At 42.2% G+C, this 13479-nt stretch overlaps 1 protein-coding gene across 1 annotated transcript; it reads left to right on the forward strand.

The window, feature by feature from the left end:
• The first annotated feature begins 12357 nt into the window (after positions 1–12357).
• LOC139465536 (uncharacterized) lies at positions 12358–13014 on the forward strand. The gene has a single exon (XM_071247253.1). The coding sequence runs from the start codon at positions 12358–12360 to the stop codon at positions 13012–13014; it is 657 nt and encodes a 218-aa protein (XP_071103354.1).
• Positions 13015–13479: the final 465 nt, after the last annotated feature.

The following is a 13479-nucleotide window of genomic DNA, read 5'->3' on the forward strand; positions in this document are numbered from 1 at the left end:
TACAATATACACAACTGTTCACACTCTAGTGCCACACTGTACAATGTACAAAACTGTTCACACTCTAGTGCCACACTGTACAATGTACAAAACTGTTCATACTCTAGTGCCACACTGAACAATGTACACAACTGTTCACACTCTAGTGCCACACTGTACAAGGTACAAAACTGTTCACACTCTAGTGCCACACTGTACAATGTACACAACTGTTCACACTCTAGTGCCACACTGTACAAGGTACACAGCTGTTCATACTCTAGTGCCACACTGTACAATGTACAAAACTGTTCACACTCTAGTGCCACACTGAACAATGTACACAACTGTTCACACTCTAGTGCCACACTGTACAAGGTACAAAACTGTTCACACTCTAGTGCCACACTGTACAATGTACACAACTGTTCACACTCTAGTGCCACACTGTACAATGTACAAAACTGTTCACACTCTAGTGCCACACTGTACAATGTACAAAACTGTTCATACTCTAGTGCCACACTGTACAATGGAAAAAACTGTATCCATGTCGGGAATCGAACCCGGGTCTTCGGCATGGCGAGTGAACGCTTTAACCACTAGGCTTCCCGACAGCCCCAGTTCGTAGGAATCCCATGCAATCTTCATTCATCATCAGAAGTGGTGAAAGCGTCCGCCAGGGTGCCCCAAAGCACACCATGTACACAAATTATAGACCCGTGAAGGTCAAGGTTAGAACAGGTCTTCAGCAACCCATGCTTGTCGTTAGAAGTGACTATACTTGTCGGAAGAGGCGACTAACGGGATCGCGTAGTCAGGCTCGCTGATTGGTCGATGCATGTCATCATAACCAAATTGCGTAGATCGATGCTCATGATGTCAATCACTGGATTATCTGGTCCAGACCCGATTATTTACAGACCGTGTCATATAGCTGGAGCATTGGTGATTGCGACGTTAAACAACAAACAAACAAACGCAAATTATACATCTCCACCTGTACACATACTCGTATAGCCAGGGAGTCTACATCGTTTTGTTGTCTCACCTGAACTACAGTCGTAGTCTTAGTGTATAGGAAACTCATAAACCCTTACTTTATAACTATGAGGTCTGTGCAGACCCATATCGAACTGGGCACACTCCTCAGTAGTATATGACTATCAATATCAGAAAAGGGCCGAACGAAAATTCTCACACTGTCTTTGTCGATGTACACATGTAGATGTTATATACACGTTTACATGTGGAGATGACACACACGGCCTGTCAGTATGACCGCACTTCCCCACTATACAGGGGGCAAACATTGATGTATTGTCGCAGCAAATTAAGGCCAGACTTTCTTTGTAACAAATTTACAAATCCGCCAAAAACGAAAAATATAATTCGTAAAATGTTTAAAAAAAAACTTATTTACTGACGCGATCAATATAAATATATTAAAGAAAAAATGCAGAAATAAGTTTTAAAAAATCATTTACTGTCGTTATTGTTATAAATAAGCTTTTTTTTAAAAAACCGAAAACACCATACAAATTTATTAAAACCTGTTGAACATTTATATAAAAAACTCACGCTCCCACATTATTTTTTTGTTTTCTTAATTTCCTACGTACTTAACATTCTGAGGATATTAAAAAAAATATTTGAAATTGGATTTGAAAAAAAGAAGACCTAACGCCCTAAATTTTGGGCCAGAAATCCGTAAATCGAAAAGAAGTTGTAAATATTTCGTTATTGATGTTAAAAAGAACAAGTTTCAATTAAGATTAAACAAGCAACATAGTTTAAGTTAGAATGTATGATAATCTAACATATGAGAATAAATAGAATCAACCTATGAACTGGGATGGAAAGCTGGGATATATGGGAATCTAAAGCGTTAAAACAAAAATGTCACATGCTGTTGATAGTGACATGTTATACCAGATTAAATTAAATGATTTAATAGAAATGATGTGTCAGATCGTATTGATTGTATACTTGCACATATATGAGTGGTGTTACGACAGTAGGCGCCAACATATCCCAATCGGCAATGATCTCACCGCCAAGGGAATACCGTCCTAAAAATGGCAAAGTCTCGTAAAAAAAAATTCGTAAATTAATGTTTATAGTTTTTATATTTTGAAACTCCTGATGTCCTCAAACACATTTCCTGTATAAGTTCACGTTTGTAAACAGTAATTAGCATCAGCTCGCAGTGTACTCCAACTCGCGCGTGACATATCAGTATTCAATTCGCTAACTGGCTTCTATTTTAGTATATATTGCAAGAGTAAACAGAGTGTCATTCCAACTGTTGGATAAATATTTACAGTGCATATGGTGACAGACATAAGCTTTGATAAGGTATCGGAACCACACGAGAATTGGTGAGTAATCTCACAGTGATATTTCATCATGGCTAAGAAGTGAGGAGAGAGGGGGGAGAGAGAGAGAGAGAGAGAGAGAGAGAGAGAGAGAGAGAGAGAGAGAGAGAGAGAGAGAAATAGAGAGAAAGAGAAAAGATATATATAGTATATCATGTACTTAAATAGATCATCTTAATGCATTACTAGTCGATGGCCACTTCCCACTTCACACCAATCAGCTGATAATGTACATACGCCCTTGTAGATGTTTAATCAACTGAAGGGAAATGTCAATATATATATTCTATTGGCATTTACCTTCAGTTGATTAAACATCTACTAGATCACATAATGAAGAAATCCTACATAATGAACGATTATGTATATATCGTGTACATAAAATAAAATAGACTGGGCATAATACGTCCTTACCTTAGAGAAATGTTTTCTCTGGTGATTTCTTCATTATATATACATATATATATATATATAATGAAGAAATTATGTTATATATATGGGGGTGGGGGGTGGGGGGTGGGGGGGTGTATAGTTTGATTTAACGCCGCTTTTAACAGTTTTTCAGTTATACACGACGTAGTCATCTTGGTGTGGGATGAAATCCTTGATCGATGCAGGTCTTAGGCGTTGGTACAGCAGAACACAGAAGAGTGCCAAATACGAAATCAAAACATGATTAATGTCCTTACGTCCGTAGTCCATGAGTGTATTGTCTGAGTATTGTAACACAGGGTTATGTCATTCCGTGATACTGGGAAGCAACTGAACGCAAAACTCTTCAGAAGGACCTCGCCGGACCCGGAAGAGAGGGAGTTTATTTTAGCAATATTCTAGCAATATCACGGCGGGAGACACCAGAAATTGGCTTCCCACATAGAACCCTTTGGGGAATGGAACCCGGGCCTTCGGCGTGACGGGCGAACACTTCAACCATTAGGCCACCCCACCGCCCTCGACCCGGAAGGAAGAAGTGTCATGCGTGGTTGATACTCCTTCATCTTCTACATATCAACATTAAGGCTAACCCATGTGCCATTTATGTTATTACCCTTGTCACATTAGGAAGCAATTCCCCGAGGCAGTGCAACTCCAGACGGGGGTAGATCTGTTATCCCTCCTAAGGAAATGGGAAATATAATATTTTTGTTAGTTCCCTGACACCTTATTGTTTTAGAGATTTGGACCAGTATGTAGAATGTAATTACTTCCGTCGATCAGGAGGTTCGGTAATCGACACGTAATTACTCCATAGCCTTGGAACAGCTGTTTAAACATGTCGATTTCACCATGTCCATTTCGACTCCATGTCCCGTCACAGATACGGGTTTCTATAAATATAACGATCGTTAGCACGTCATTGACTAGCTGGAGTTTTAGTTAAAGAGTTAAAACCGATGAGCACATTCGGGGCATCTCTACGTGAAAGTTGACGTACAGTAAACTACGGTTATAACGAACACGCTTATAACGAACTGACGGATATAACGAACTTACTTTTTTGGTCCCGACTATTTGCTGTAGTTATGTTGTATATATGCTTATAACGAACTACGGTTATAACGAACTAAAATTAGTAGTCCCTTTGAGTTCGTTATAACCGTAGTTTACTGTAAATGATTTGACCATATTTGTAGAGATAGGGGGATCAGACGTCGAGAGAGATAGGCTGCCCTACTCCCTCAACCATGACAACGATATAAGGATCTATACCGAAACGTCGCCTTTACAGTAATTAAAGAAGTTTTTGTCCATAAATTGTGTCTTCTTTGTCATCCGTCAACTTCTAAGTAATGCCTATCAAGCAAACATAGCTCTTTCAAATTCAAAATGTCAGAGCCACACTCACTTGTACATTTGTATGTCTTTGCCATTTCGAATAATAAAATCTACCTGCTTGGCTGGTCGCGCTCTTGTTAATAAACATACAAATTAAGTCGGCCGACCTGTTCGGACATCATGACGTTGTCCACGACGTCATATCATTGTTACGTCATAATTGACTATGTTCACGTTGTGAGTTACATTCCGAGGCAGTTGGCGGTCAAATGGCAGATGTGATATTGTCACACAAACATTTCACTGAACATATATCATGATTTTCGAGCTTAACGTTCTTGTACGGCCTTTTGGTGTAAAGGTCCATCCAACTCGTCACATCCCTACTGACATAGGTAACACATAGCCCACCCAGCTACACAGCACTGTAACCTGACGCTTGATTATACACCAGTGATGATGACAATCAATGATACGAAACTCGCTGATAAAAAAAAGACTATTGACCCTTCATCGTGAGGGTGTAAAATATAATTTAAGTGTGAACATGCATTTCATAGTAGGTGAGTGATATGTGAGTGAGTGAGTGAGTGAGTGAGTGAGTGAGTGAGTGAGTGATGCCCAACGCAACTTTGTCAGTTAGATCTATTTACGGCGTGTAAGCTAATGAAGGATGTGTTTGTTTGTTTGTTTCTTTCTTTTTTGTTTGTTTGTTGTTCGCCGCACTCAGCAATATTCCAGCTATATGACGACGGTCTCTAAATAATCGAGTCTGAACCAGACAATCCAGTGACTGATATCGTGAGCATCGATCTATTAATTGGGATACGATGACATGCATCAACCAAGTCAGCGAGCCTGATCACCCGATCCGGTTTGTCGCCTCTTACGACAAGCATAGTCGCCTTTTACGGCAAGCATGGGTTGCTGAAGAACTGTTCCACTCCGGATCTTCACGGGTGCTAATATAAGAGGAACCCCAAGTGATCCAGGTCTTACACGTTTAACACATATCTAATCTGGTATTCGAACCCACGACTGGTCAACATTGGTCCCCGTGTCGTGCAAGAGAAATCCAGGAGAATACCATACGTGGAATGTGGGATCAGAATCGATTATCTGCGGATCCTAGTTAAGGGATGCAACTCTGCACTTAGAGTTGTTGCCCCTTGGACCACTGTGTCATATGTAGCCCTTTTAATGCATGACAGCGAAGACATTACATGCATTAACGACTGGTGGTCGCATATATTGATGTGATCTGCAAGAGTTTAAACTAACAAGCAGTACATATCGGTAATCTATTCGATACACTGTGGTGTTCTGCCCATATAGAAGTACAATGGGTTTATTTTTGACAAAAAGTCAACAGCTGTCGAACGATCAATCATGTTAAACGTTGTCATCACGTGATATATGTCTAAAACCAGTTGAGAAATCACAGACATCGGTGCATGTTGCTGAGGTCAGGACGTTATTACAGAAACCAAACAGTCAATAGTAATACCATCTTCCCGAGGCAAGGGAATTAACTGACTACAAAAGTCCAGTTTCCACTCTTGCCTAACTAGGTAGGTTTCATGGAGTTACAGTTTGGCTCGACTAACGAGTCTATGCATAGTCCGATCGAAATCGCGCAACGAAATCGAAATCCGGTTTGTAAACTGTCCGGTTCGGTCGACTGCAGGATTTGCAAAACACGTGCACCGCCAACTCGTTGTCAGTAGATATTTTCCTAATCTTTTCATGTTTTTAATCAAGGTGCTCACGGGATTTGATGGACTTTGCGATGTAAGACCCGTTTTATCACAATATAGATATTGATTATCGATCAGATCGTCTTGACTGGGCGCGGCCATTTTGTTTGAAGCAAAATGCAAGTGATACGTGAGGTAGAATCTGATTGGTCCATAGGAGAGACAAGGGGGACATAACTCGTAATAGCCACTGGTGGCGCTACGATCGAGCCAAGTAAATCCAGCCTAGTTCGGCAAGGGTGGAAATTGGACTTTTAAAGTCAGTTGACTCCCTTGCCTCGGGAAGACGTAGTAATCCTTGAGTATTTAAAATTACAGAATGCCATTCTGCCCGTTTACAGTGTTGATGACCCGGTGGGGATACCGCGTTAGAATTGATCCCCAACAACCTATGCTGGTCGTTACCCTGGAAGATACTGTCATCATATAAATCACACGTCTTCAACAACATCTGTGAACACTCCAACATACCCGTGAAGATCCAGATTACAATAGGTCTTCAACAACCAAGGCTAGCCCAAAAAGGCGACTATACTTGTCGTAAGAGGCGACTAATGGGATCGGGTGGTCGGGCTCGCTGACTTGGTTGATGTGTGTCATCGTATCCCAACGCCATGGATCGATGCTCAAAATATCAATCACTGGATTGTCTGGTCTAGACGTGATTATTTACAGTTCGCCGTCATATAGATGGAATATTGCTGAGAGCGGGGATAAACAAATACACACGCACGCACGACACATACTGACAGTGTTGATGTGGTATAATACAAGGCACACGCAAGTAGTAACTATGTATGCAAGAAATGCATGTGTAACGCCTGGATACTTGACCTATGCTTTAATCGACGAATGAAACATTCAATCAGTACAATCAAGACAAACAGAATTAGTTAGTCCCCTTGATGTCCCTTCCTCCATTACCTAGTGCCCCCCACGCTAAAGAAAACCTTGTCTTAAAAAGGACCTTCATTCGATATACAGTTGAATGTGGTAAAAGAAGGGATATTTCTCTTTAGATCAAAGCTCCAAGCCGGGAAATAATGTCTCATCAAAGAGATACGGCGCATTGGTCGTATCATGACGAGGAATCAGACACCCACGGGCCCGCCCGACCCCCTAATGTTTTACCGGGGGGGTGGGGACATCAGTGGCTTAGTTCGGTTATGGCTCGGCGGTTCGTCTTTTGTGGTTTTCGGAAACATTCAGCTGCCACGTGAATTACCTGGTCCGATCATATTTGTAGGAAAGCCCCCAATATTGATTAAACGTATTACCGATAAAGTATTACCCATACAGAAAGTGTTCAGTGACTATGGTTCTTTAAAGCGCAGACCATTTCTTCATAGTTATATTGTCCTACACTGGGCCTCACTCAGGCCACGGCTTTAAGGCGCCACCCGCATCAGCATCAGCATCCTGGGAAAGTATTTAATTTCTTTTTTAGGACAAACATAGATAAATGACAGCCGGAAATCGACCTCTTACACTGAACAAAAACGAAACCGCCTCTGAAAGCAATGTTTCAAAAGTCATTGTCAGAACAAATTGAGTATTTTTATATTCGCGAACACTAAATTATAAAATGTGAAAAAGCAATTTCCCCCTGTATAAACTATGAGAGCGGTAACACTCAATTACTTTAGTGCCAAGCATCCTACAAGTTAAGTCCATTATGTAATTGAAATTCATATGGACATGTCAAATTTTTCAATTTTGAAAATCCATGTAAGATGAATACCCAAAGTCCCACCATCCCCATCACGGTTTATTCAGTGAAGAAGTCGACACAGTAACGAGGGATACACGCCAGCAGATTGGACACCGTTGAGTGGACGCCACGTCACGGGCAGCGTGATCTATGCATGGGAGCGGAGCACCATGGCACAGTGCTGGCTGTGTACATCGGTGTTTATATCCAAAAAGGAAATTGCCAATATCTGATCGCGTACGTGTTCCGATGGCTGTCTCCAAGCTTTGTCGAATCCCACAGTGTGACTCCATAATCTAATGTCATTTGGGAAGGAGAGCGAATTGCCCTAGGAACTCGCTATGATCTCGTCCGGATGTGACTTGACGTGACTCCAATACGTTGCCTCGTGTTTATGTTCAAACACCATCTTAGTTTTATGATTGAAGTTAATTCTGTTATTATCAGCTGTATTTACACACTGACTGGTCCATGCTGCAGCTCCCTGCTGATACCAGGAACACCGTATAATCTTGTACCACCATGAACCAACACTGTATCATCTTGTACCACCATGAACCAACACTGTATCATCTTGTACCACCATGAACCATCACTGTATCATCTTGTACCATGAACACCGTATCATCTTGTACCATGAACACTGTATCATCTTGTACCACCATGAACCAACAGTGTATCATCTTGTACCATGAACACCGTATCATCTTGTACCACCATGAACCAACACTGTATCATCTTGTACCATGAACCCTGTATCATCTTGTACCATGAACACTGTATCATCTTGTACCACCATGAACCAACAGTGTATCATCTTGTACAAGGTACACTGTATCATCTTGCACCATGAACACCGTATCATCTTGTACCATGAACACCGTATCATCTTGTACCATGAACACCATATCATCTTGTACCAGGAACACTGTACCATCTTGTACCATGAACACAGTATCATCTTGTACCATGACCCAAAAGTGTAGCATCTTGTACCAGGAACACTGTATCATCTTGTACCACCATGAACCAGCAGTGTATCATCTTGTATCATGAACATTGTATCATCTTGTACCATGGACCAACAGTGTATCATCTTGTACCATGAACCAACATTGTAGCATCTTGTACCATGAACCAACATTGTATCATCTTGCTCCTTGAACAACATTGTAGCATCTTGTACCATGAACCAACATTGTATCACCTTCTATCATGAACCAACATTGTATCACCTTGTACCATGAACCAACATTGTATCACCTTGTACCATGAACCAACATTGTAGCATCTTGTACCATGAACCAACATTGTAGCATCTTGTACCATGAACCAACATTGTATCACCTTGTACCATGAACCAACATTGTATCACCTTGTACCGTGAACCAACATTGTATCACCTTGTACCATGAACCAACATTGTATCACCGTGTACCATGAACCAAAATTGTATCACCTTGTACCATGAACCAACATTGTATCACCTTGTACCATGAACCAACATTGTAGCATCTTGTTCCATGAACCAACATTGCATCACCTTGTACCATGAACCAACATTGTAGCATCTTGTATCAAAGAACACTGTATCATCTTGTTCCATGAACCAACACTGTATCACCTTGTACCATGAACCAGCATTGTATCACCTTGCACAATGAACCAACATTGTAGCATCTTGTACCATGAACCAACATTGTAACCAACAACCTATCATTTTGTACTATGAACCAACATTGTATCATCTTGTTCCATGAACCAACATTGTATCATCTTGTTCCATGAACCAGCGTTGTATAATTGTGTACCAAGAACACTCTGAATATATACAGTATTTATTCATGAATACGTGTGCAAGGATTGGTACAAATTGGTTACAAATATGAAATTCAGTCATAAAGAAACTGATACAAACTTCATGGTGTTTATAATAGCAGACAAGCTATTTGAAAATCGAAAAAAAATATCTCACTCTGATTATTTGAGTGCTTAAACAATTTCTCCAGTCAAAAATGTCCCAATTCAACTCCGCTAAGCTGGGCCGTGGCGATATCCCGATGGCGTATGACTATTCCTGACCAGAAACATTTGACGTTCAACTGTACCCGTCCACGTTGCCGTGTGTACCAAGGTCCACTTAATACGAGACAACTTCTGGACCCAGAACACCATGGAAGCGACAGAGGGGTTTCGAACCACGACACGTCTTCTGATCAGGAGAAAGTATATTATGGTCCTGTGGCTGATAGGATGATGGACTGATATTGGTTATTCATCACCGAAATAAGTGCAGGTGATGTAAATACAAGCCTTTGGGCAGTGTATAAATATATATCGATTTCATGATCAAGAGACGCATGAAGTCCACACTGTCGAATGCTCACATAAATGTATCCCTATCATAACCGTATCTACATTCTATAATCTGCGCAGATGAATCATGTCTGGCCTTGCTGCGCCCGCCCGTGTGCGACGTGTAATCATTTCAATTAAATGGAACGTTTATCCCCCTGTTGTTACATCATAACATTTGTTTTTACTGCATAAATCAATATGATGGTAGCATCCTTGACAGAACGCCTTGTAATGGTCATTAACACCCTACCTTCATGCATAGAATCCTCGTTTACTGTGCCTTACCCAAGTGCCTCCATTGGTCAATGTTATATTATTCATGTAATCGCTATCCCCCCACCCCAATCCCACAGTTAAGCCATCTACTACTCATCACCCTCCCGATCCCCATCCCGATCGCTAACCACCTAGATATTCAGATTTTAGGCTCAGCGAGGTTCCTCTTCAAACCAATTCCGCTGCCGCAGTCTCGAGACGGATGTCTATTAAGTCAGAAAACCGGAAATATTCTTAGCAAGGAGCTAGCGAAAACTTGGTTACATGTGTTAACTGTTTACAGAAAGGGGCGAATACGGAGCGCCATTGATCCCGCGACGACCAACAGTAATTACAATGCGTTAGGAAAATACTACCAACATAAGATAGCTTTGCTCAACTGCGCAGCCCTACAAAGACTCCCGAGGCTAAGTCAACAACACGGAGAGACAACGAAAGCACCCCCAGCGGTAATTTAGCGATATGCGACTTACCCTAGCTGGAATATTGAAACCATTGTCGACTGTCAAAGGGCCCAAGAGCGATGGCTTTAATACAATGTTTTTCTTGAACCCCATATTAAATTTACGCCAAGGATTGTGGTTTAGCTGAAAATGCAATTTTGACGAAGTGTGTGCTTCCCTTTCGCCCTCTTCAACTTCTTCAGCGGTAATTTTGCTCAAACAAACCTAACGGGGCTTTGTGAGGAGAGCTGGTCCAATAGTGTGAGCGGTGGACACAATGCTGAGATAGGGGCAGACAGTGTTGTAATAAAATTGAGCTCATTTTATTCAGCTATGCTGACAAAAGGTCAACACATTTTAAGGAAGAGGTACGGCCAAACTGAAACAGCCCTGGGTCTAAGCATAGAAACTGATGCTTATATTCCTATACGACTAACGGTGTCTCATAGACGTTGTCATAGTGTTCTTAACGTATAACAAGTTTCCAAATATTTTTTTCAGATCTATTTTTGGATATTCTTTATGAGCACTTGAATAGTTCTACCGACGGCATGATATCTATTAGGCGGACAGTGAATTTGGCATTGGATGGACCCATTTACGGAATTAGGCTAAGATGACCCAGTTGACCCCAGTTTTCAATACACACAGAGAATCTCACTAAAGTGTCCTTTTTTATCAAATAAAACCAACAGAGTCTCTAAACGCTAAACGATTCACTTTGTAATCAGTGTAGGGTGTGTAAAACGTATAGCTACGAGCTTTAGTGGCAGGGACATTAGTGTCATTTGACTGTGACGTCATAGTAACCGACGATGTCACAATGGTCTTTAAAGCATTGTAATGCAATTTATTTTTCCCCACAGAAGCGATATCTCCCTTGGAAGCCAGTTTTGGGTGATAAATAGAGAATAATACATTCCTTCTCGTTTGATATTATTTTCACAAAATGAGTGGACTTTCTATGTTATCTGAACGAGCGAAAGTAAGTTAGACATTTTGAGACGAGTTGTAAAAAACATGCCAGTATCTGGCAGGCACGAATGCAGTAATCTGTTTCTTACACACCCTAAAGTCGCACCATGTAGCATCGAATCGATGCACGTGTTGTTTATTCTCATTCTGTGGCGCATTGATACATAACACAACGATAACGAGTGACGTCATCCGGTTTACTGCTGAATGCTGAAACCTAGTGTGACCCTCATCGGTGATATCTGTGGGTTACGAAGGCGATAAGATCTAGATAAGATCAAGGAACATTTATCAAACACATTAAATCCACAAAGCTTCGACAAAGCATTGAAACGTTTCAATGAATTGCAATCAGGAAAGTAGTCCGTCTGAATCTGACCTCAGAACATGACCACGAAGTAGCTAATCACAGTCCTCGAATTCCGCCTGGCAGAAGTTCGATAACATATGTTCTTTTGATATTTGATCACCACACCACACCACACCACACCACACCACACCACACCACACCACACCACAACACACCACACCCCCGTCACACCACACCCCCACCACACCACACCCCACACCACACCCCCACCACACCACACCACACCACACCACAACACACCACACCACAACACACCACACCACACCACACCACACGCCCTTCAGTTCCACCACCATCAGAGTGTACAACAGAGTGGGCCCACTTACAACCCTTCATGCCCATCCAGGTCCCCATCGGTCCACTCAACAAAGTGGGCCACTCACCATCACAGTACAACGCCACCACCCCACTCTCCAATACCCTCACCCATATTTCGACTACCACCAGACCACTCAACACAGTGGGACACACACCGTCACAGTACAACGCCACCACTCCCCTCTCCAATACCCTCACCCCTATTTCGACCACCACCAGACCACTCAACACAGTGGGCCGCACACCGTCACAGTACAACGCCACCACTCCCCTCTCCAATACCCTCACCCCTATTTCGACCACCACCAGACCACTCAACACAGTGGGCCGCACACCGTCACAGTACAACGCCACCACTCCCCTCTCCAATACCCTCACCCCTATTTCGACCACCACCAGACCACTCAACACAGTGGGCCGCACACCGTCACAGTACAACGCCACCACTCCCCTCTCCAATACCCTCACCCCTATTTCGACCACCACCAGACCACTCAACACAGTGGGCCGCACACCGTCACAGTACAACGCCACCACTCCCCTCTCCAATACCCTCACCCCTATTTCGACCACCATCAGACCACTCAACACAGTGGGCCGCACACCGTCAGTTTACCTTTCCCCACCCTTTTATCGTAAATCATCAATAACGCTGATTGGCCCAGACAGATAGCAACAACGCGTGAACTTGCATCGGTTGTCAGCGCTCATTAAACCACCGTTTGGTAGAATTAGCCACAAATGCCCAATAACAATTTACGCTAAGGTAAAAAAATCAAAGGTCTGTGGCAAAAATGTAAATTTGCCACCTGCTATATCGGCAATAAAGTGTCACAAAATGGACGCAAGAGATCACCAGTGTTCGATATGCAAGCCTTATATGGAATTAGTCTTTTTCCCATGGGGAACATTGACATGGCCTACACTGAACGGGTTAATCATACCCACAGCTGATTCCATATGATTCCATTTTGGAAATAATATGTTTCGCTCTTAACGAGGTATAAAATATCATTAGCGATGCCCGTCAATACTGCTGGCCAAATGACACCATGGCGAGGGGTGTGTTCCATCCTTAATATTGTCCGCTCCTCCCCCCAGTAGAGGGCGCTTCAACTTCCTCCACCAATCGCTCCAC

This window comes from Haliotis cracherodii, unplaced genomic scaffold (assembly GCF_022045235.1).
Source record: "Haliotis cracherodii isolate W230 unplaced genomic scaffold, xgHalCrac1.p SCAF_18, whole genome shotgun sequence".
Lineage (NCBI taxonomy): Eukaryota > Metazoa > Mollusca > Gastropoda > Lepetellida > Haliotidae > Haliotis > Haliotis cracherodii.